At 35.1% G+C, this 26,120-nt stretch overlaps 1 protein-coding gene across 1 annotated transcript; it reads right to left on the minus strand.

Annotated features, from left to right (window-relative positions):
- Positions 1-2: 2 nt before the first annotated feature.
- On the minus strand, positions 3-26,085 carry Glyp (glycogen phosphorylase). The gene is made up of 16 exons (XM_071598381.1): positions 25,739-26,085; positions 22,139-22,240; positions 21,652-21,834; positions 20,347-20,478; positions 15,574-15,685; positions 14,515-14,660; positions 14,073-14,246; positions 11,467-11,613; positions 8,185-8,348; positions 7,916-8,030; positions 5,448-5,630; positions 4,206-4,331; positions 3,863-4,084; positions 3,464-3,723; positions 3,292-3,358; positions 3-1,451 (listed from the first exon to the last, which is right to left on the minus strand). The coding sequence occupies exons 1-16, from the start codon at positions 25,979-25,981 to the stop codon at positions 1,278-1,280; spliced, it is 2,550 nt and encodes an 849-aa protein (XP_071454482.1). The 5' UTR covers positions 25,982-26,085; the 3' UTR covers positions 3-1,277.
- Between the last annotated feature and the right edge of the window lie 35 nt (positions 26,086-26,120).

Genomic DNA, 26,120 nt, shown 5'->3' on the forward strand with positions numbered 1-26,120 from the left:
ACCAAATTGTCAACATTTTATTACACCCAATATCAGTTCAAAAATAACATAAAATACATATACATGAGCTAATGTAAATTGCATTTTTGCTCAAGGTATAATGTGCAACATCATGCAAATTCCAATATCAAAAAATAACAAGTGAACAATATAAAATTTGAAGAGAGTGTTATTCATAGATGATACATGACCATTTATTATCACAACATTCAGAACAACTAGAAGTAGCTATTCCAATTTTGGTTTGCATAAGATAATTATTCATTCAAAATAGTAATATAAATAAAAAACCTGAACAATGAGTTGAAGGCAAAGCAATACGCATAAAGACCGTCTAAATTGAAGATCTCATTAGTGGGATTGAGACATACACATTAGGAAAGGCACTAAAGGAACTATATTGGTGAAATAATATCTGGTTCCGACAAATTATGTACATAATAAGCAATAATTTTAATGGCACCACTTTTATCATTGAACACTCAATATGTGCTTTCAATGAATAAATCATCACCATTATAAAGTCATAATATTGGCCTTTATAAATAGGTAAGGATTTGATTTAATAACAGGTTTGACAAAATACTCGTCAAAATATTTGCCTTGGCTTCCTCACATGCTTTTTTCATTATTAACTTTATATTTATTGCATTTTTAATTATCCTAAAGTTATGGCACAATAATTTATGTGGATGTTTTAACTTAAATGAAAGTCTGAAAACAACACTTTACTTCCAATCACACCTTTTGTCTCAAATCATTAACATTTAAAAAAATAAACTCACCGCAAAAGTATGACTGGATTCCCAAATCAACAACCTTCATGAACGCATCAACAATGTCTGCAGATGAATTGGCAGTAACAGCAATGAATGGAGTATAGGTTCAGAAATGGATTTTATTTAATCTTAAGATTGTACAACAATGAAGATGAATTAAATAGAATGAGGATTTTTTCAAAATTCTTATGAGCTGATCTAACTCGCATATATATGAATGCCGAATCATTGTAATTTAAATGCGAGCTTTCCAAATACTTGCATGTTCTCAATTTATGAATGCATCATTCCTTCAAAATTATTTAAGTTTGAAGAGATTTCTATTCAATCAAGAGAACTTGCCCTAATGCATAATCAAGCATAATTTTTCTTCATTAGAATAACAGTTGACAATAATTCCTGCTCATTATTTAACACACTTCTACCTACAGGGACTCACTAAACTATGCAGGGTCTTGCTCATATCCCTTGGAAGTGGTTGGCTCTCAGGTGGTTGGTTTACTTGGCAGCTGCAGAGTCCTCTTCTGGGGTTTCGTGGGGTGCTGGGTGCTTCTCCCAGCTTGGCTCCACACCCCAAATTTCTCTTGCATACTCAGCAATGGTGCGATCACTTGAAAATTTACCTGATGATGCAATGTTATGAATTGCCATTTCTGTCCACTTCTGTTGATCCTGTAAGGAGATTGTTGATAGTTGTAATTTTTCAAGTATGTATGTTCAACAAGAAAATTTGGGAAAACATAAAAAGTCATATGATAATCAGAGAAAGCATTGACCTCTTTCATTTCAAGAATAACTCAATGGTATAAATTGAGGACTTTGAACCCTGAGGGCACTCAAATTAGACCCACACTAATCAGCAGATGCTGAAATGACAAAAGTTTTACTGGCAATTATATTCAACGTACACACCATAGAAAAAGTAATTAATTTTGATATATATAATGTCGCTGCAAATAAAAGCGTCCATCTCATCTTAAAAAACTTAATTGGGGTTGAAATGAGTGAGTTTCCATTCAGCATGGTTAGTGTCAAGAGTTAAAAGATGAGCAAAAGTTGGAATAATGAACGAGTGGAAAAATGAATGACAAATAATGAGTGAGTGAAAAGTACATGGTAGCAGACCCATGCCCTCATGTGCACAGAGTATTGCTTTGGCACCAAAACTGAACCTCATTTTTAAGGATTTTACATTTTGAACGTTGATGAGCCTCATAGTTAATGACTAGTTTATGCCCAAGTCTCATAAATACTATTTTTCACAGTCCTATTGTACTTAAATATTTGCTAAACAATTTTATTCATAAAAGACAAAAATAACCAGTAACTATCTTCATTATAACAGTCAATCCAGGGATATTAAATATTTTCAGCCAACTGCTTCACTTTGTTTACCATTGAACGTGTCCTTTTTTATAATTTGCATTGTTATATTATAAAAATGTGATTTGTCTAAGCCCCAGGGATCTTCCAGGGAAACCTTTTCTTTTGCACAATCAATATACAGGCAACTTCATTACTAGTGACCCTTCATCAATCTAGTATGTTTACTGCAAATAAGATGCACTGCGATTTTTTAGATCAGAATGTACAAAATATTCTTGGATCAGACAAAAAAGATTATAGTATTTTGTTGTTAAAACTTGATTCAAAGAAAATTGAATTTTTATATTAAAAAATTAGCTGCTAAACATTTATTCATTGTAAAATCTCAGAACTTCATCATCACCAGGTCAAAATGCCTCTAAGCTGCCTTATTTCAGTGGTCTGAGGTAATATTCAAGTTTAAATTCAATACTGTAAAACCTTTGCTCTTAAGATCTCATGAGGTAATCATCATTTTAACTTTTTATGCAATGCTTAGTTTCTGTTATTACTTTGATATGATTGAAACATGCATCAAAAGCAGCCATTTTCTATGCCTTTACTACAGACACACTCATGCTGCTTAAGGTTGAATGCCGGTAGACACAAGAGTCTAACGGAAGAGATGCAATGAATGTACATATTAGCAGAGAGGCAACATCCCTGTTAGCCCAATGTGAATGATGTTTCACAGCAGAACCACATGTGAGATGTAACTAAATGCTCTACATTGTACAAATTTACAATTTATTTGGGAATTTTTTAGGAAGTACTTCCAACGAAATATTAAAACTCTCTTGCTTACTACTGCCTCAAAACAATGGTATTATCAAAAGTTGAAATAAAGGCAACCTTTTTCTAAGCCTGATACAGGAAAATACATTTAATAGTGAGTATTTTTCCTGGGAATCAGCTAGTACTTATAGTTATACCCCCAGCCTATAAAAAGCAGGCCCTTGGATAATAAAATTTATCTTTGTGGCCATGTATTTTTGAAGATGCAAGGAACTGCTACAATAGTAGTACTAGTTTGAAGTTGATTGGCAATTAAGTGCATTCCAATAAAATATTTTTCTGCAAACGCTTCGTCTCCCTTGAGTGTGAATTTCCCAGGCCATGAAAATACAATATTGTATCTCAAACATACCTGATATATTTCGCTCACTCTTTCCTGGCACTTGATATAAGCATCATAGTCCGCCAGCAGGAGAAACCTGAAAGAAAATTATTTGTGATTTTACATGCAATACTCAATGTAAAACTCAAATGTGTTAGAAAAATCCCTTGTATTTATACATATATGTATCCATTGTATATACCTGTCATGATGCAACAAAATATTGGCAATATCTTTGAAGGCATCCGGATTGCTGGGACTGAAGAATCCATTTTGTATTTGGTCAATTGCCTGCTTCAATTCTGGGTTGCGGTTGTAGTAATCCCAAGCATTGTAATGACCCTTTAAGTTTTCTACTTCATCAACAGTCATTCCAAAAATGAAAATATTTTTACTACCCATCTCCTCGGCCATTTCAATATTAGCACCATCTAGAGTACCAATTGTTAATGCTCCATTCAACTGTAAATTGAAAAACATTATCACAACTGTTAAAAATTGCTTTTCTTGGGTGAAGTAAGGGAAAACTCAGCTCTTATCAATTTCTGACAGAATGTCTTAAAGCAAGAAGAAATTGTAAACATCACAAAGGTTTCCTCACCATAAATTTCATGTTGCCAGTTCCAGAGGCTTCAGTGCCAGCCGTTGAAATTTGCTCACTTAAATCTGCAGCAGGCATTATCCTCTCAGCCAGTGTGACACGGTAATTCTCCAAGAAAATAACCTTTAACTTATCCCCAACAATAGGGTCATTATTAACTACATTAGCAACTGCACAGATCAATCGAATGATGTTCTTAGCAGTGTAGTAGCCTGGAGCAGCCTGAAATGTAATACAATGGCCATGATATAACATACACTCTCATCTATTAATTACAAAATGCAATAAATAGAGAAGCATGTGAATAGTTCAATCTTTAGTCAACCAAGGAGAAAATCGTTACCTTTCCACCAATCATTATGGTGCGGGGTACGAATGGAGCTTTGGGATTTTTCTTGATTCTGTTGTAAAGGGTGATGATATGTAAACAGTTTAGGAGCTGTCTCTTGTACTCGTGGATCCGCTTGACCTGAATCAAGAAAAAATATAATTTGTGAGGTTTGATGCATTTGAACTCATTTCATTCGAACTTAATTCATGTACCAAACAAGCATATAATAATGTCCTAGCCCTATTAATGATCAGTCAACCAGAACAACAAGAGTTAGAAATACCCTGAAATTCCTTGGAGTATGATTTTTTTAGCTTTTGAGTTCCAGAGAAGGTTTTATATGCACATAAAAATATACCCATATGCTTGTCTTCAATAAATTTTCTACATTGCAGCTACATAGTAGTGCCACAGGTTAACTCTATATGGCTTTCCTTAGCAAAACAACAAAAATGGAGTAATCCACTAGAATGGAAATTATTCAAATTTTCTGGTTTAACTTTGTGGAATTCCTTCATGATGAGGGTAAAAAAGAAACTTTACATTTCCACAATAAAGATTTAATATTTCACGACCATGGCCTCAATTTTGCTTTGCAAGGATTTCTTGAGATAGCTACTACCACTGAAACCTTGCTTCTCTCACTGCTGACCATAGCACACAGCCCATTCAGCTGGGTCTCATAGTTGCTAGGACTCATTTTATTAATCCTGTAGGTTATCATTTCATGGGATAATAATTGATATAGTTTCCCATTGCCTTCCTCAATAGTGTTTTTAATGTGACACCATTACTCAACTCACACGCCCCACTGAGTCTAACTTCTTTGCAGCTGCTTCACTGAAAAATAGTCTGCATAGACTGCCTTTCATCCGGCTCGTGCTATCTTGCTTGCTATTCGATATCTGACCTTTCCCCATCATAGTTTCTCATTGTAAACTAAAAGCAGCTAGGAGACATCCCTCTTATTATTCTGAATCACTGTATTCCATGTACAGCTTAGTGCAATAAAAGTTAGGGCCATGACATTGGGCCTCACTGATTACTTTGGTTAGGATTTAAACTAAAATGATTTAAATCAAATACATTAGTCCACCACAAAATTAGATAGGTATTGGATAAACTCAAGAGAATGCATCAGGCAAGGTTCTTATTCTTAGTGTGATTCCAGATGGATAGCACAACTAAGCTCAACAATTAGACATTTCATATTGGCACACAGGTGGTTTGTGCAAAAATAATGTTTAACCATACCTGAATGTCAAACATGGATGAAGGGTTGATTGTGACACCATAGTCTTTCTCCAACAGTTGGGCTAGCTTCATCTTGTTCTCCTGCTTAACTTTCTGGATGCTTCTCTGGAAGCCTGGGTCTGTGGCATACTGACTCAGCTGTTTCAGTTGCTCCAAATGAACAGTCCAGTCCTCACCAATTTTCTAGAATTCAAAACAAATGCAGGTTAATATTCCATCACCAAAATAATAGCCCACCTATTCCAGACCAGCCATGAGCATTGATGCTAAATCACAGTCACCTAAATCTTAATTAATTTTTAGGATCTTTTCCTAAATGACAGCCCTAGAAAATCACCATTTTTTTACGCACTTATTGTTTCTGAAGGAGGTGTGCCTCATTCGGTAAAAGTAGTTTTAGGGGAGGCAATCGACAGCTAAGGTCATTTGTGCCCTTAGAGAGGGATGGAAAAGGAGGAAGGGTGGAGAGCAAACCCGGCATCAGCATTAGCCTACTCTAACAAGGCACCAAGGGATCTGCAGTTTAATGTCCCCTCTGACGGACAGCAAACTCGCTCAAAGTGTTCTCCACAAAGCACCTCAAGTAGGGAGTGGGATACCACTGAAAAATATCTGTTGTCTCCAGGATTTGAACCTAGACCCTAGGCTATTCATGAGGACTTCCATATTGCTAATTTTAAACAAAATCTCAAACTAAATCCTCAATGAATATTATTAGCATTATTGCACTCATTGACATCATGATATTTCAGCTAAATGTGCTATCAAATATTTGTTGGTATTTTTTTGTTTTATTTTACATAAAACTCACATTTTCCTATTTTACATCAAATCTTTGAGGTGTCCAGAATCAATTAATCGTGGTTATTCCAGTATACAAGCATGATAAGGGAATGGGGACAAATGTATGATATCCTCTTCTCCTTGACGGGTATGTTAAATGATCACTGTTCAAATACCACCTTATAACAAATTTTTAAGAATACTTTTGAAGAAACAAAAACTCAATATCAAATTCATCTCAAAAAAATCATAAATTCAAATATTTTCTATGATTTCCTGGCTGATAACCCAATTTTAATAGGTATAAAGTCTTCTCACACAATGACTCTTCGGCAAACATTTTTTTCAGCACAAGACAATTGCTTAAAGTCAAACCCAGTCAGTGAGAATGGCATCCATCTCTTAGATTGTCACTCAAATTTAGTTTCTGTGTTTGAATGAATAGCAAATTCCAGCAAGACTGTACTATTTTAAGCAGTATACACAAAATAAAACCCTGAAAAAAACTCAATGCCAGCAATCCTCCATGGAAGCTGTTTAAAATATTTTGATACACATACATGGGAAGGCCCAGAAGCACCTGGCCTGACCCAGAGATGGCAATAGTTGTTTGAAAAATATCACTGTACTAGAAACTATGCAATCTATAAAGCATATGAATCAAGTTTGAAGACACCACGTTGTTTAGCATTTGTTTGGCAGCTGTCAATAGTGAACATGTTCAGTGAATTTGTGTGTGCAAGATGGGTGCTCACATTCAAGCAAAACCAGTGTTGTGAAGATGTTTCAATTGAGTGTTTCGCTAAGTTTCACAGCAACAAAGTAGACTTTTCATGCCATTTCATAGCTATGGATGAAACATGGGTCGGTTACTATACACCTGAGGCAAAATAACAATCAAAACAATGGATTCAAAAAGGAAAACCAGCTCCAAAGAAGGCAAAGACAGTTTCATCTGCAGGCAAGGTCGTGGTGTCGGTTTTTTAGGATGTGCATGGGATAATTTTCATTGACTATCTTGACATAGGAAAAACTATCGACGGCCAGTTTTATGCGAACTTATTGCAACGTTTGAGTGAAAAAATCAGCCGCATTTGTCTAAGAAGAAAGTGTTGTTTCATCAAGAAAATGCACCAGCTCACAAATGGCCAATGCATTAATGCAATGGCCAAAATTCATGACTTGAAGTTTGAATTCCTACCTCATGCACCCTATTCGCCAGATTTAGCCCCTTATGATAATTTTCTGTTCGCAAACTTGAAAAAATGACTCGGTGATCAAAGATTTTCCAACCGTGAAGAAGTGATGTTGGCAGTTAATGGCTATTTTGAGTAGCAAGACAGTTCTTAATTTTAAAAGGTTATCAAACTTATTGAACATCACTGGGAAAAGTGTATAAAGCTGAAAGGATATTATGTTGAAAAATAAATACATTTTTTCCAAAATATTTGCATTTTCTTCATTGGGTCGGGTACTTCTGGGATTACCATCATATAAAACCAAAGTGTCCAATTGGTATAAAACTTCTTCATAAGTTTAGATTCTCTGCAAAATTAGGAGTGCGTCCATTGTACTATTGAATTTTATGTTGTCACTGGTATAGTTTGCTTGCAAGTCAATGGGTCATTTTAGCACTCAATTTTTTACACATGACATTACAAAACACCAAGGAAGTAAGCACTAACCTCACAAATGAGATCAGAAAGAGCAGGATTGCAAAGTAAAAGCCATCTCCTGGGGGTGATACCATTGGTCTTATTCTGGAATTTGTCTGGTTCCATTTCATAGAAGTCATGGAATCTAAAACAAAAAATAATTTCATGAAATCAACCATTAGAGGGGTAACATAAACAGTTTGTACACAGATGTTAAAGCCAAGCAATAGGTTAATCCATGGAATTCCTATCGCGCTGGCCTATGAACCTATCTAGCATAAAATACTAAGAATACTCACACATCCTTCTTCAGGATTTCAGAGTGAATCCAGGCCACTCCATTAACAGCATGAGATCCCACAATGCATAAATGTGCCATGTTCACTCTCTTCTCACCACCCTCCTCTATCAGAGACATCCTCCTCATTCTGTCCATATCACCAGGATATTTCTTCTGCACTTCCTGTAGCAAAATCATCATAAAATATAAAAAAGATGTCTTCAAGAAAAAAATAAATTTTTTGAGACATAACTTACGCCTTAATCTATTGTATGAACTTAAAGAAAGAGTATACAACTACCAACTTCTAACACAAAGTAATGACTTAATGAATAAATGTAGGTTTGTAAAAATCTAATATAAATCCAATCAGGAATAATGTTTAATTCGATAATGTATGAAAAGCAAGTACTGACTGCCTGAGCTGTTAGGGATAATGGGGAAATTGTACATTGGAGAAAGAAGTGGCGGAAATCATCACCACAAAGCATTCTTTTTTGGCAATCGGCTTCTGTATTTTCTAATGGAATGCTCACACCTTCAAGGCATTTATTTTCCATTTCTAATTGGTAATGAAGCAAGAATCATTCATGACTCATAAAGAACTTTCCCCTGCTATTTAACCATCCTAGGACAAAGATTACGTGTTTGCTATTGGTTACAATACATCCACATGTGGCAGCATCATACACAATTGGATAGACCACAAATTAGTTGAGCACCATGCCAGCAATTATGCAAAGAACCACCTTCTTCCAGCATTTCATGCTATCCAAACAGAAAACACCATCTTTTCAAAAGTGTCGATCGCACCATGTGGGTATTATAAAAATCCATTATTCGGGGCTTTACTATGCCTTTATTTCTACCATGCCTTCTTTTATTTACATTTAAGATAATTGCCGTTAATTTTGTGGAAAGCAGCAGAACAGAAATCTTTTGGGACTTCTTCCTCGAAGAAAAAGAACTTGACCACTTCTGTAGTATTTCTTTTCCCCCTACACTAAATTTTTCTTTCAGTGCATTAGGAATGTTCTTTTTATTTTTCAGCAGAGTTCTAGTCAAATACCTAAGTCTGATTTTTGTATAATTCACATGCTTTGTCTGCACTGGTAAGTAAAATTGTCCACGGCCAGATGGAACCCTTTCTGGAGATAATTTTCCAAATGGAAAAGCTATCTTTTCTGCCACAAAAACTTGTCCAAGCCTTTGTCTTTTCATTTTTCAAACCAATATAACAATAGAATTCCAGACGATAATTTAAAAAGGAATCCAGTTTTCACAACGTAAATTCACCTTTTGTGAAGATATTTACTGGGCAGGTACTGTAGCAACTGAGAATGACTTTTGATTCCACGTAATGCTTTATCAATACTGCGAAGTTTGTGGGGTGTGTAATGATAGCGGAAAAGACAGTTTGCATGGTCAACAACGTGTTGAGACTTAGCAGCAGAGTCACAATTAACATGATCAGGTGAAAATAGCTCATCATTTCCTGTTAGTTTCAAATATAGATTGAAAGGATTCCATGATATCATCCTAAGAAACTATAGTGTGGTGCAAGACCTGTCTTCTCAGCATGAAAAGATGGTTGGCCTCCTCAATCTCCATTTATAGTAAAATATCGATGAATGCCTTCATCTCAGGAACTGACCACCATCACCTCAATCTTGATTTTGGAGACAATTGTTCATGCTAGATACTAAACAGCAAACCTCTTAGTTTCCTAAGCAGATAAAAGTCCATAGTAGGGGAAAGAAAAATAAATTGAAATAAATTATAGGATTATCATCCCGTGGTGGTGCATGCTTGGGTCCCACAATTTCAGCACAACTGAAGGTGTTCATAGATTAAACTGAACTTAGATGTCAGAACAACATTGGTCACATCACTCTCTCATCCTTTTCATCTCTTACATCTATAATTCTTGGTTTCTAGCTGGAAAGGATAGCATCACTGTCATTGGAATCAGTATTCACTTGGGTATCTGTACATTTCCACTCTTAAGTTATTTTCATCTAAGCATTTATCTTCTTTATTCAGTGATAACAAACTTTGACCATGTCTTCATTCGAGCATTATTTCACTTTCCATTCATTATCCATTGCAGGGAACTAAAATGCACCCTTCAGAAAGAGGCATCACACTTGTCTTCAAACTGCTTGAAACACCCACTTATGCATAGCCTCACTAAGCTCTGCCTGCCGTAAATGAAAAAAACAGCCAGAGTCATTTTTTCTAAGTAACATTCACAGCCTTAAGGCATAGACAGAATATCTTTCTCTCTCTCTCTGACACATAACCACTGACTAAGTCTGCAGCTAACCAAAATCACATCAGAAGCAGGGCAAAATAAAGAAAATATTAACACATTAGTCCTTATATCTGCTCCCTGTAACAAAGATCTCAAGTTATTGTTTTTCAAAGAATCTGGTACCCTTCACCCACCTTGGAGCATTCAGACACAGAGATAAATCCATGAGATTAAAAAATAGGACCAAGTGTCAACAATATATTATGACTTACAAAACATTCTGAGAAATAACAAATAAGTTTAACGTGGGCTGGATTGCCAGACATGGACATAAATATGTTCATAAAACAAGAAAACATATTTGATAAAAGATAAGAAAAATGTCACAATAATTAGAGCAGCGACACTTTCATTTGTACAAAACACATTAGCTCTATAGCCAAAATTATATTAAATATACCATTAAATAACGATTTGAAATGTGACTTTCCCAAAGCTGATATTTGACCATGGCAATAAGAAGGTTAATAACTGTGAAATAAAACCTAAGAGTGGCATTACTTTCAAAGATTTCAGAGCTAATCACTAATTAAAATGTTATTAAGAGTTTCAAAACTTTTTACTGAAAACTAACATTTACAAGCTAATTCAAAATTTGAAAGGACCACATTAGTGCCATGAATTTATTTCCAAGGATTATGCTCAGATGAGTACATTCTTGAAATTGTTGTTATTTAAAAAAATTAAAAATTAGCAATACAGCAGTAAATTAGGTATGCATTATGTGCAAATTTAATTATAATAAATGTGGTTGAAATCAGTGACAAGAGGTGCTAGAACTTGACATCAATTTGAAAAAGAATTTTATAATTAACCTGAAATCTAATTTGATACTGACTAAAAAATTTTATGCAGATTATCTCCACAAAAAACTAATTATTTAAATAGGCATAACAACTCATCTCAGTTAATTAATTTTAAGGTACATTTCTATTTTTCCAATTCTATTTTTCAAATATGGACAAATTTACAACAAGTTATTTTTACCTGAAGATGCAGGAAATTGATGTGATATATAATTTGCATGTGTCTTGGAAGTATTGACTCCAACATACTACAAGACCATCTTTCCAATGCCTCTGGGAGAACAGTATGATTTGTGTAGGCACATGTCCGTTTGGTAATATCCCAAGCCTAAAACAATTACAGAAAGATCAATTAATAAAATAAATATAAATAGATCTTGAAACCAATACAAAAATTAAACTGTAATTACACACAGAGGTGCAATGTTTTCCAATTAGAGTCCAATTTTAAAAAATTGCATTATCCATGAGTAGGGGAGGCAGTTGTGAGAAGAGAACAATGAGCCGCAAAGTGTACTAAGCTGCAAAACATTCTGGGAAAATGACTAACTAGTGTTTCTCCTACCAAAAATGAACACTTGTAGTATTTTTAGCTATACTTTTCCCCTGCACCTTACAGTGAATTATTCTGACTTTTCAAAGTTATACATTATGAGTTAAACGTTAAAACAAAAATGCAAATATAAAATCACTAGATGGTCAATAAGAATGTCTTCCAGCATATGATCAAAATATATATTTTCCCTTACTATTATTAATAAACATCTGAACTTTCATCATCCGCAATTAGAGCACTAGCATTAGATAGAGCACTGAGTTGGCAATTATGCATACTTTACATGAAGACTACGTTCATAAAGCATGCCACAGGGTTACTGTTACTAAAACTTTATTCAAGTGAATGTCTGAACTGATCAAAACATAACTTGTGTGGTGAAATTATATCTATTATGCACCTAATGGCTATCCAATTTAGATAAGCTACCTTTCAATAAATTAAAACTGTGACATTTTGTATGAGTTACTCTCACCTCAGACACAATATCTTGTCCAGAGGTAGCAGCAGCTGTCTAAGAGTGTTCCCCAGAAAATAGCAGTCGGGACAATATGAGAATGAGCAGTATGATTGTAAATGTATCAACAATGCTAACATTCGCATTAATGTACACGTAAGTGTTGTCTGTCCGCGCATGACAATAATACTTTCCCAATAAAATAGGGCAATTACACAAACCATAGCAAGATTTTATTGCGAAGAAAGCCCTATGCATGCATTTCTTCATAAATACAATCAGTTTTCAGGTAGATAAAAAAAATTTCCTTTCCAATCTGACCACAATACCTGCGTCCTTGCCATGATTCCTTAGTGGCCAGTGAAACAAATAGCTCATTGCACAATAAAAGGTATCAACATGAAATAGATGACCTTGATTTTCTTGTCTGACAAGATACAGCCAATGTACTAATTTCTTTTGTCTCCAATAGAGAGCAATAATGGGAAGCACTCAAGATCAGAGAAGTTTTTCAAAAATGTCTAACTACCAAGATAGTTAGTGTGGATTTGACCAGACGCAGAGTAGTTAGAAAAGATGAGATGGCTGAAGGAAGGATATGGAATTATTATTTATGACTCAAGACTTATGACTAGCTTCCTGGCAGTCGTCAGTTCCAAAACCCTATCACACAAATAAAGTTAATGATTTGAGACAACATGACCATGGGGAAATGATTATATTGAAATTTAAAAAAGCTACTCTTCCACAGTTCTTTATTGGCAATTGTGATAGCATAGAATATAGTGTTGTGCTTTGAGAGCTTCATTTGTAATTAAGTTCTCTAATTAACTCGGCTTACACTGGAAAACATATATGTAATGGTGGCAGCATACATTTTAGGATACCCCATTACTGCCAAATATTACAAGGGTTATGTCAATATTTTAAAATAAGTCACTACAAGTTAACTTATTTGCACCCAATAAAATTTCTTTTCTTTCTTTTCCCACCATATTCAAAACACTATCATGACCCACCCTCTCTTTCCCACTAATTTTCTCAATTCTTCCACATATCAAAAGCCTCCAATTCACATGCATTCTTTCATGCTTAAGGATAGGTCAAAAACCACACTAATTATCAAGTTTTTTTCATTTTCTTTACACCTCCTATTAACATACCCGCCATCAACTCACTTCTTTCATATGCTTCTTTCACCAAAGTTATTCTTCTTCTAATGATGTTAATTTTATGACATTTTTCGTCCAAAATACATGGACTGCTCCTCCTCTGTTTACTTCCTTCTCTTTTACTGTTTAGCCTTGCCTTTCTACTTTTTAAGAATCTTATTACTTTGATATTCTTGTGAATTATGTCCATGCCATAATCTCAAATGAATCCAGTAATGCAGTCAACCACCATAGCACCCCCTTAGCCTTCTTATTAACTAATGTCTGATCATCTGCAAACTTCGCCAACCAATTTTATTCCAACAACTTTCCATGTTATGCTAGATATTTTCAAAAGAAACCTCTAATTTTGACATGAAAAAATTCACATCACATTTTTCAAGGCAAGGACATTTTGTGCACCTGTTTACATAAAAAACAATTGTTGGTGCTTATATTCTTTATCTTATTCTAATTCTAAGATATTTAATCTGCAAAACATCCAAATACACAAAGTATTTTTTACTCCAAATCTCAATTTTTGATATTTTTTCACTAGTTCCAACCAAACATGTAAATTTAACGCTACACTGTATTAAGGACTAAACACATTGTCTTCTCACCTTTTCCCATGGAAGACCTTCTACATCAACCAATATTCTCATCAGCTCAGGAATTGCAAGGGACGGATGTGTGTCATTCAGTTGAATGGCAACTTTATCAGGCAAAGCATCAAAATTGGTTCGAACCATTTCACGACTACCAAACTTCGAGGCTTTATATCTCCTGATGATATCCTGTACAGAGCAAGAGAGGAGAGAAAAGTTAGTTGTTCCATAAAGGTTAAATTGAAAAGTAAGCATATTTATACATAAATACAGAGGTAATACTACAGAAAAATAAAAGATTATTGATAGAATTAGTTTTAGCAGATAAGCTTAGCATATCAGCTTTCCTTGGATTTAACAAAAGAATGAAAAAGACATTTTTACCATAAATGAAGCATTCCTCTGGGAAATGAGTAGCTACTTCCATTTCAATGTGATGATCACTTATGATAATTACCTGCAGAGTTGCAGCACACATGAAATATTCTTGTTTCAACCTCAGCTCCCTTCCTTCAAAAAAGTTGTCATTTGGATACAAAACCCTGGAAATATTTTCAGCAATGTTCCTATCAATTACAGCTTGAATGTAGTCTCCATCATTGACTGTAAATTAAAAATTTTATTTCCACGATTAGTGAAGAAATAAATGCATAAATTTATATGACAAATACACATGGTATTGTCCAATTATTAGTACTATCCAATCGTAATGCACATTTATATGACCAAGGAGTGGTTAATTGGAATCTGTTTATGTGGTATTGAAGTTTTTTAGTGCGTCCATATGCAAACCTTAATTAACAGTTATTAAAAAAAATAATCCTTGTGACCAGTTATTCAATTAATAAAATCATTATTGTATCAAGAACATATTGAAAATTAAAGATAATTGAAATTCATATTAATTTCTCCAGGCATAATAGCCTAGTAGATGGAGTATTTGGCTAATGGTTGGAGGGCTCAGATCTGATACTCAGAGACTATTGAGACCCTCAGGGCATCACCCATGCTGCGTGATGTTTTGGCCAAAAGATTTCCCAGAGAAACCATGGGCGACACAGGGAAAGAAATTGACCCTCACTTATTACCATCCTAATGTGTGAATGCCAAATGCCAAAAGACTTAGTATGAGGTAAACTCTGCCAAACCACCCAACTAAACTTTGGTTTTATAACTCTGGTAAAGTTATTGATTTATCCAGACGATTCAGTGGTGAACACCAATTGTCAATTTGGAAACCAGATTGAATGGAATATCTGTACTAAAAACAGGAATTAAGAGACCTAATTAATCAAATGAGCCTTACTGCCAATTTGAATACAAAGTGATGGTAAGATTTATAAGAAATTTATATAAAACAAATTTATAGATAAAACATAGTAATTTAAATCGAGCTCTTGTTCAGGATTAACAAAGTCATTCCCTATTGAAAAGCTATTACTCTAGAGCATATAAATGTATAGAATTGTATTTCTCTGTTAATGAGTAGCACTTAATAAAAGCAGGAAGGACTTACAAAACTTAAGATTGAATTCAACAGGGGATTTTGCAGACCAAAGTCTTAGGGTATTAACAACATTGTTGCCATATCCAGGAATGGGGTTGTCATACGGCATAGCAAAAACAACCTGGAATGAAGAATTAGACCATTAACAAGATTGTATTTTTGAGATACAACTACAAGTTTTAAAGTCATATTCACTGGAAAAAAATTCATATCTTTTTCTAGGGTAAACATATAAATAATACTTTAAAGCATGCATAACTTTGTGAGCAATTTTGGCAGATAATGCAACAATATCCAAGGGTAAAAAATCATTTTCCTTGATTATAATGCATAGTTAGCAAATAACTCCATGAAAAGCTACTGTTCTGGGATTTCTCTCAGCTTCTTAGACTTCTGGCAGCATTTGTGAAAAAAACTAAATCCTGAAGTTACCACAGAATAAGATTATACATCAAAGATTTGTTGAACCATTTTTGCAACTAATTTGTGTCAATGGTCAGCATGTGGCATTATTTGTAATGGTTGACATCAAAGTACTTGACTGCTAACCCCAAGTTCCTGAACTCACAACCCTGTTTACTCTCCTAGGCACCACCTGGAAAACCATAAGTGCGAAGCTTTTCCAAATGCCGTTCATGTCCACAAATAAATCCATTATCCCACAAGGTTCAGCCAATGGTAATCGGTATTTAATACCACTACTGCTGCAAGCACTCCATCACATTTCCTACCGCACATGAGCTCCATTTTTACATCATTTCCAGACAGGCATAAATTAAAAACTCTGACCGATGCAGCAACTCAACGCACGATAATAATATTTTATTCATCCAAGATACACAGTGCACAGCAATAATACTGGCAAGTGTATAGGGCATGTCATATACAAGGTTTACAAAAATATAAAATATTATTAATTTGGCCTCAAGTATTCTTTGACACTATAAAAACACTTCTCAATAAGGTATTTTTAGACCTTATTCTTAAAGACTGGTATATAATCTTTTTTAATACTTAGTGAGAGGTTATCATAAAATTTGACCAACAGACATTGGACCACTTGAAGCCAAGGATAAATTGGTTAAATTTACATGCAAGTTACATCACTGTCAACTTCTCTAATTAATCATATTAATTCCTTGTATTACTCATTAGAATGATGTTTAGAAGTCTTACACTCAGTACAATGAAGTAATTATAAGTTAAATCGATGAGACACAATGGAAAGGTACAAGATGGCTATTTAAAAAGTTTATCCTCTTACAGTCTTCATTCATGGGAAGTGAGAAAATGAAAGAATCATCTTATTATTGGGGACCAAGCAAGGCAAGCCTGTCTTAGTCCCCTTAATATGATGATGTCATCTCCCAGTTGCTTCCAATGAAAAATGGGGTAAGGACGGGAATAAGAATTCCATTTTTAACACAACCAACACCTTTATATTCCATCAAAACAAGCTAAACGTTATTGTCATGCAAAGTACAAGAGAGAAATAAGTTCCATACATGCATCTCAAAATTACCAAAACAAATCATCCAATATATGTTCTCCAGGAAAAAATATTTTTTTGGAAAATGTGCAGAAAATGTGTTGAAACATGCTCAATAGTAGTTCTCTTTCTACTTATTTCTATCAATTAAGGAAATACCTTTACATACTTTATGTAATTGTTCTATAATGTTTTTAGTGGCTGAAAATGAATGCAATTCTATGATTACAATTATTATTAAATTGAACCTCCTGACATTTTAATACAAATGACTGTATCAGCAGCAGGACTAATAATGTATATTGATGAAATATACTACCTTGATCAAAAATTTCCCGGAATAACCACCGTGTGGCGCTCCCATCGTTCCGATTTGAGTTCTGTTTTTTTGGTTAAATTGGTACATCTGTTGTTGATATTCCCTTTAAATCTTAGTGTCATAACTTGACATTTGCAAAAGTTACGTAGCCAAGAGTACATCTATCTCTGTGTGTGTTGGCGATTTTTTACAATTTCAGAAATGGATTTAAATTTGCAACAACGAACTTGTATTAAATTTTGCGTAAAAAACGGATTTAGTGGCGCACGGACGTTGGAAATGTTGGAAAAGTGTTTCGGCAACGATTCTCTAAAAAAACGGTCGTTTACCAGTGGCACGAGCCGTTCAGAAGTGGTCGTGAGTCAATCGAAGATGATGAACGCAGTGGCAGACCATCGACATCGAAAGTCGGTGAAAAAATTGATAAAGTAAAAGAAATGTTGGTCAATAACCGCAAATTAACCATCAGAGAAATAGCGGAGGACTTGAACATTGCCTATGGATCCGCCCAAGACATTGTGGTTAATGATTTGGGTTTCCGTCGTGTAGCAGCCAAAAGACCTCAATTTCATGCAAAAAAGAGACCGTGTTGACGTCGCAAAAGACATGATTTGCGAGGCTGAATCCGATCCCACATTCATCAAAAGGATCATTACTGGAGACGAGACGTGGGTTTATGAGTACGACACGCAATCCAGACATCAGGCAAGTGAATGGCGTTCACCAAATGAGCCGAGACCAAAAAAACCACGTCGTTTTCAGTCAAAAAAGAAGGCAATGCTGACGGTTTTCATGGATTACAACGGTGTAGTGCATCATGAATTTTTGCCAGAAGGCCAGACAGTAAACAAAGAGTATTATTTGGGCGTTATGAGACGTTTGCGTGAAGCAATTCGCCGAAAGAGACCAGAAATTTGGGCAGAAAACTCGTGGATTTTGCACCATGATAACGCACCGTCGCACAGTGCTATCATTATTCGTAATTTTTTGACGAAAAATGCAACAAATACCATCCAACAGCCACCGAATTCACCTGATTTGGCTCCCTGTGACTTCTTTCTGTTCAATCGAGTTAAAAAACCATTACGGGGAACGCGTTTTAGCAGCCGAGAGGAAGTAATGGAAAAATCGCAGGAAGCACTGATGGACATACCGAAAACCGAATATAAAAAATGTTTCGAGGATTGGATCAAGCGCTGGCATAAGTGTGTTGCAGTCGATGGGGATTACTTTGAAGGGGACAATATAGATTTAGATGAATAAACTTGTATTTTTAATTTTCTGAATAAATTCCGGGAAATTTTTGATCAAGGTAGTATGACTATATTTTACATGGCGTAGATCTAAAATAAATTTACCATGATAAAACCGTACATGGTAAAACACAACTGCTTTTAATTTAGCCACAGTGGAAATATATGAAAATTTACTTTACTAATCACATCAAATCGGGAATCGATTTTCTCAGCGAAAGGTTACAAGGTATACAACACTTCTGTAAGTCAGGGGACCTTATCATTACTTCAAATTTCATTACCATTTATTTTGATTTATCTGCATTAAAAGCTTGTAAATTTCCTTTCTCTTGATAGGAGACTACCCTTAGCTTATCTTACATTATATTTTAAATGAAATAGTCAAAACAACGAAATTTTCCCATAGGAAGAGAAGCTAGCTTTTACAGTCTGACGGCAAATAAAACTCAATAAGTATTGAAACTATAATACTTTAACTTTGTGACAGGTAAGGTAGGGACTCGTATAATCGAAGAGTAAATACTTAATAAACATTTAATCTCTTCCATTGAAGCATGAAGTATTGCTTATCATTTTATGACTTCTTAAATGCAAAAATAAATCTCTAACAATCCATCATGGGACTCATTGTTTCAGAAAAATTGACAAATAATTGTTGCAATACACAATTTCTCCTCTATAAAGCAAACTTTAGGATGGACCATCTGGATGGACATGATAGATTCTCCTGTCTGAGTATCCTCTAAGTTGCTCAGTGAGTTATGGACTTGGGCCAGGAGACTCATTTTTTTGGAAGAACTATCTCTCTCCTTGCTAGGGAGAAATAAGCCACTTACTTACATTAGGTGATTTACCTCTTTAAGTAGATTCATGAAGTTCCTATATTGGGAGAAATGCCATTATTTGGGAATCTGGTTAAATAATAACTTTAAATGGATATACATACATGACCGTAAGTACTAAAATATAGGGTGATGGGCGTTGAAGATATACATAGTAGTGGGAATTTAAGCTTCAACTATAAATACTCCCTTTTTCAAATGATAATGTGGTGTAAAGGTAGCTAACAAACTTCCAGTCATCATTTATGGCTTCCTGCTTTCACCTTTGCTACTATGCATTAATGCATTTATTTCAATGGGGTGTCTAAACGCTAAAAAAGTATACAATACAAATTAAATTTTTTTTTTCACATTAAACTTCTGCAGACAAAATCAGAAGTGCAGTCCTTAAAAAATGAGTTCCGAGCCTCTCTGTGTCAACAAAAACTGCATACTAACAAAGACCATTCTACACAATTCCCAAATAACACTTATGAATTCTGAGGGTAAAAAGAAACTTAACACTTCCACAATAAAGATTTAATATTTCACGACCATGGTTTCGATGCTACACATCATCATCAGGATCACCCAATGATGATGTGTAGTATCGAAACCATGGTCATGAAATATTAAATCTTTATTGTGGAAGTGTTATGTTTCTTTTTACCCTCAGAATGAAGGAATCTACAAAGTAAACCTGAAACTGTTATGTTAAACTTATGAATTCCTCAGGCAATAGAGTTCAATCAATGAGATGAATTCATTCAGATTTAGGATAGTAATTACAAATTAGGTAGTTAATAGACAAGCATGATGAACTATAAGAGGTAAAACACAATTCTTATACTAAAATTGGTAACCAATAGATTAGCAATATTAATATTAATGAGTCACCTGAGTGTCAACCCATTTCTTTCCCTGAGGAGTGTCTTCAACTCGGCCGTAGAAGTTAACTGGTAGCATAAACTCAGGGCGTGCCTTCTCCCATGGGTTGCCAAACCTAAGCCAGTCATCGGGCTCCTCAGTCTTCATACAGATATATAGGAGAAACTCAATCAGAGTTGTTTAGAATAACAGCTTTAACAAGTAGAAATGCTTGGGGGGGGGGGCAGAGGGGCAAAGACAATGTCATGTCAGGAGCACTTAAGGGAAAGGGCGACTTGTGCCCAAAAAGTATTTTAAAATTAAAATATGCTTCCAATGACTCAAAATTATCCCAACATTAATTACCCTTTCCATGAATTTCTATTTAAAAACTCAAGTTACTCGCACAATAACATCCAAATATCATTTTGGTACCATATTGTTTGCAAAATTCAAATTAATTTTGCCATCGGTGCATCCATATTTGAATGACAGACTATCGCACAAAGATGAATGGCTGTCTCAATGCACTGCTTTCACATGAAAATATGCCCATTCTTGGCTTTTGAGAAATGATGATAATGACGTTTATTGGTTCCTAAAAGACATGGATGGAACATGCCACACTGATTGCTAATATTCCAGACAAACATAATACATTGTAATTAGAGTTGTACATTTTTCATTCACCTCCACATACCTCTGTGTAAGATTGACTTTTCCAAGTGCTTCGCATCAAAAAGAATGCCAGAAACAGACTGAATTGACCTGAAGATCACAATAAGATTGTTCGTCACAAACACTCAGCAGTGAACTCTGAATACGCTTGACCAGATGGAAGTTTTAGTATCACTTTAAACATTAACTTTGCATAGCATTTGGGAAACTGTTTTTCGTATGTCTTCTTTAACCAATTTAAATGCTTGTTGTTGCATATATGGTGGGGTTAACAGAGTACTCGGTTGTAATATTAGGGTTCAGGACTTGAAGGAGATTCAAAAACACTGGGATTTGACTATTTATAAATTGGCTTCTGCAAGTTTTAGTAATTAATTTATTTTAATGTACAAACCTGCTCAAAGAGAAAGAGCACTATTGTCTTAAAAGTGCTCAGCTGGCAGAGGCCAAAGTGAACTGTGAACTCTTAAGCAAGAAAATTAAGGCAAAATCCAGGTTCAAAATGGCATTTGAACTTGATATGTTTTAGAAAAACAGTAATCATATTATCCCTTAATTGACTTGATTGGCTTCAAGTGATTACATTTTCTCAAATACCAGCAAGAAGAATATTCAGAACCCATGAGAAGTATTCACTTGTGGGTAAGTGTAATTTACCTGCTCCCCATTCTTTATCTTCTGGGCAAATATACCATATTCATAGCGAATGCCATAGCCATGAGCAGCAAGACCAATCGTAGCCATAGAATCCAAGAAACATGCAGCCAGACGCCCCAAGCCACCATTCCCTAAACCTGCATCCTCTTCCAACTCCTCCAGTTCTTCAATGTCCAGGCCAAGCTAAATTGATGATGAAAAAAATTAAAATATTCTCATTCCAAAATGTATTCTGAAAAAACACTGAATTAAAAAACTTATTTGACTGCAAGCTCATTAGGTAGCTACAATGGAATTTTGTAATTTCTTGAAATCATAGCATACATCACAATTTTTTCCAACAATCACAGTTGAAATATTTTGAAAGAATTCATTTCATCATAATATTCTACTCACATATATATGTTACATTTTTTAACTGATATGGGTATTAAAGTATTAATATGAACAATTTGACCAAGATTTTAAACGTGTCTCCTTTGCTCACCTGATACATAGCTTCATCACAGGCACTTTGTATTCCTAGGTTAATCATTGTATTTTGAAGAGAACGTCCCATGTAGTACTCCAGTGATAGATAGTAGACACGCTAATGATATAAATGGAATGAAATTTAGTTATTCATCAATAAAATATCAATTTTAAATTATCCTTTCACAAGCATACTTTGATGCTGAAAAGTAACCATGCGAAATGTAATGCCATCAATTTGACCTTTGAATTTATTTTTAAATGTGCAACCATGCTGGTAGAGATAGACAGTTGCCCCAGAACCTCCAAAATCTGCCCCCCACATATTTTGCCGAGAACTCCCGATTTTCAATGTTAATTTTGGGGGTTGAGTTACATGCATCGGCCTGGCTAGTATCAAGAATGGTTACAACTTCACCATTTAACACAGAGCACGAAGATTTTCAGTAAGAAAATTTAGGTAGGTACCAATTATCATTGCACCAAAATTTTCTTCCCAACCTGCAGGATCTAATTTTCTTATACCCAGTCCTACACTACAACAATCTCTGCTATACGTGTGTATATACCTTTCCACAGCCATCAGCCCCTGTCAACCCTCTGCCCCCCAATCCTGTCAGCTTCAGCTTTCATTATAATTTTAAAAACAAATAGGAATATTGACAACATCTAAGGTAGGCAGTTCATACATTTCCAGATTTATCTACAATAGGTTCACGTCCTTTTTTGGAAAAGTAATCAGCTACCATGTTGCATTCTCTTTTATCTTGTCAACCGACTGTAAGGAAGACTGAGCTTTTATTTCAGGGGTAAAGCCATAGAGATCACTCATCTCAAGTCATAGTCCTTTTAGAAAATCTGGGTCATTATATGCAGCTTAGAGCCCTATAACTAAGCCCCAAGTCCCCTACAACTGCAGCACGAAATTCTTGATGTTGACGCAATAGCAAAAAATGTGACAAGGCAGCTGATAACTATTCTGAAATTGGACTTTGCTCATTGTTTTGAAAAGGGGAAGAGGTGCTGGGATAAGTGCGTGAGGTCCCAATGGGAGTACTTTGACGGGGACAAGTCCTCATCGTTCTAGGTACGGAATTTTTCCCAAAATATTGCATAGTTGGATCCTTTTTGGACAGACCTGATATACACAAACTGCACTCAAATGTTTTTTTCTCTCTGAAAATCCCAAGTGCCGCTCCCAGACCATGATGGCCACTCAAGATTGGCATGCCCTCAGGCTCCCAAGGTCATTTCATCAGACACCCTCTTGTCTGAGGAGGCCCCGCCCACCCACAGGATTTCATCCAATGTTCAATTAAACTCACATACTTGACCTTATTGAGTTGCTCACGATTTTTCTGAGTTTGTATGGCCTTAGAAATTATACAAATCCTTTTCCAAACATTTATAGACATTAGGAGGCCCACTGGATGCCAATAATTAATTCCAGAACATCAAACAACAATCAATAATTCAGTTTAATATACTGTATGTACCACTATGAAAGATGATTATACTTTATATAATTAATTACAATTTTACCATGAATATGAAATATTTTCCTCAATGGTGGGAAATTTAAATTACACTTGTTCAGAATGTTTTATAAATACGATCATTATTTTTTGGTTATTACATTGAAAATCACAGTTACAATAACAAAATTCACCATTTATCAGGATCAACTTGACTTGAGAGCCATATCATGAAACAAAAGTTAATTTGATCAGCCCTAAGGTTTGTGGTGCTCTAAATTACATTTACTTTAATTTTTGTGATCCCATTCACATTGCCTGAAAAAGATTTCACTGCTTTCTTCAATCAGGCCCCCTAGCCACTGAAAGTGATTTTGAATTTATAGATTTCATTAAAAAGTATTTTCACAGTTTTAAAAGCTGGCCCATTTTCCAAATTCTTATTGCTAAATTACAAGAATTAGTTACTAATTGCTTTGGTCTTTCACAAAATGAGCATCATAGCCTTATAGGATCAAGACAAAAACCAGTATTAGCTTAGTCTCAAGGATTCTAGGTAGGATGACGCTAAATCTTATAATATACATTGCCTGAGTGCATATGCATACTTATACAGAGTAAGTATGCATATTTACTCATGGTTATGTGTAAGGTAGGTATGTATATCATTAAAGATAAGGACTAGAGGCGAAAAGTGAAAAACTGAAAATCATTCTAAAACTTCAATATACTTGGCCAGCTTACAGGATTGGGGCTAGTTTTACCAACCCTGGAAGCAATAGAAGCACGAAAAGGAAAGAAGCAATAGATGTGCATATATTCCTGAGTAAGAAAAAGCATGACAAAAGAGACTATAACCTGATGAGCAAATCTATAGCTTTCATAAAACAATTTGGCTTAAGTTACATCAAACCTATTAATACTGTGTGAGCTGGATTAGGTATCCCGTCCTAACAAAAACTACCAAATAACAGTATGAACGTCCTCGTTAAAATTGCTATTTTGGGAGGATTAAAGTCACTAATACGTTTCTACGAAAATTTTCCATAATTTCATCCTGCAGTATCGCTTTAAATTTTTCCAAAAACTTCATAAAGCTAAGATTTGGAAACATGCAATTTATCTGCACCATTTCTACTACTTAACAGTTTCATCAAAAGCAGAAAGTAGATTTTAATACTTCGAGAATCATAAAATAATTGATATAAACATATTTTAATGTTAAAATTAATGTGAGTTAAATGAATAATGCATAACGAACATTTTAAAATTCAATTATTATAACACTCAGATACAGTTGTAGGGTGAAATCGAATGGAACCAACGAGTTGAAACCAACGTTCAGCCTTGTCCTACATACTCGAGTAAAGACCGGTAACGCGCGTTGTACGAAGTCTGCTTTCTCAATAATAGGGGCAATGAACTTTGCTTCGCACGAAGTTTCCCGTGAGAAAATTCAGACGATAAATTTTATAAGATCATCCGCAACTCCACTTCAAGATCGACCAAAGGCATCATCAAATTGATGGTCAAGGATGAACTGCTTTTCTTATTATAAACTTACCCACTAAAACTTAATTAAGTCGCGTTATTTTCCCTAAGCGCATAACAGAGTGAATTAAAATCTTAAGGAAGGGCAAACTCACAATCCCATCATTTGTGGGAAATTTCCATTAATAAAGGTCAAAAGTTGCCCCTGAAGGTCACTGAACTTTCTCAGTCCATCGTTGATAATCTTATCGACTGAGGAAGTCCTGTTGACTTACATTAATATTTTAACACAAAAGAATTAAACTGTCAACTCTTCTAAAAAATATAGGCCAGTATGGATGTTACTAATGCCTTTGTGATAAATCATTCAGGGGTCGCTATTCTGCTGGAAGGTCAATAAAGGTTAAACCTGGAAAACAATAAAAGGCCAAGAAAAATAGGTAACGAAGGCGCCCATATAATGGATTAATCATTTATTGAAATTATAATCTTTGACACTTGTAAACTCCTCGCATTACCCTCGAGGCAGTTTCCAGTTATGACAAACAACCTAAGCATCGCACTTGAACGCGTTTAAAAATACCGCAAAATACTACTTGAATCACGCCAACACTTCAGAAATACAATGCGCATTAATATTCTCGACTTACCTTTGGGTCCTTTTCGTAATAATGTTGCTGTGTTCTTATCCATCTTGATACAAGGTGGTCCTTCACGGTATGTGCTAATGCGAAGTAATAATCACGCGGGGTGGCAACATTGCGATCCTTGACAAGTGTGTAATGTAGGTGCCGGTTGAAAGTTTTCTTTACATTAGTGACATTCTCGACCTGAGCTATTCCTCTAACACTGATTTGCTTTCGTTTCTCAAAATCTGACTGGGGCTTAGACATGTTGGCGAAGAGAAGGCAACGAGACCCCTAGCACCAGTGACCTAACAATCTTCAGTCTGCAAACACAGTCCCACTCGGTCCGTCTGCTGTATAGATAGGAACTAAAGTCACCTTGTTCCCTCCTTGAAGGTCACACATG

Source organism: Hetaerina americana, unplaced genomic scaffold (assembly GCF_022747635.1).
Source record: "Hetaerina americana unplaced genomic scaffold, ioHetAmer1.1.p SCAF_10, whole genome shotgun sequence".
Classification (NCBI taxonomy): domain Eukaryota; kingdom Metazoa; phylum Arthropoda; class Insecta; order Odonata; family Calopterygidae; genus Hetaerina; species Hetaerina americana.

What these genes read in the sequence shown, in the direction of transcription:
- Glyp (XM_071598381.1), bottom strand. Translation starts at nt 25,981, where the DNA reads ATGTCTAAGCCCCAGTCAGATTTTGAGAAACGAAAGCAAATCAGTGTT. An exon ending in TGTGTGCTGCAACTCTGCAG is followed by an intron (nt 14,247 to 14,514) that starts GTAATTATCATA and finishes TGCTCTGTACAG; the next exon opens with GATATCATCAGGAGATATAA. An exon ending in CATCCATGTTTGACATTCAG is followed by an intron (nt 4,332 to 5,447) that starts GTATGGTTAAAC and finishes TTCTTGATTCAG; the next exon opens with GTCAAGCGGATCCACGAGTA.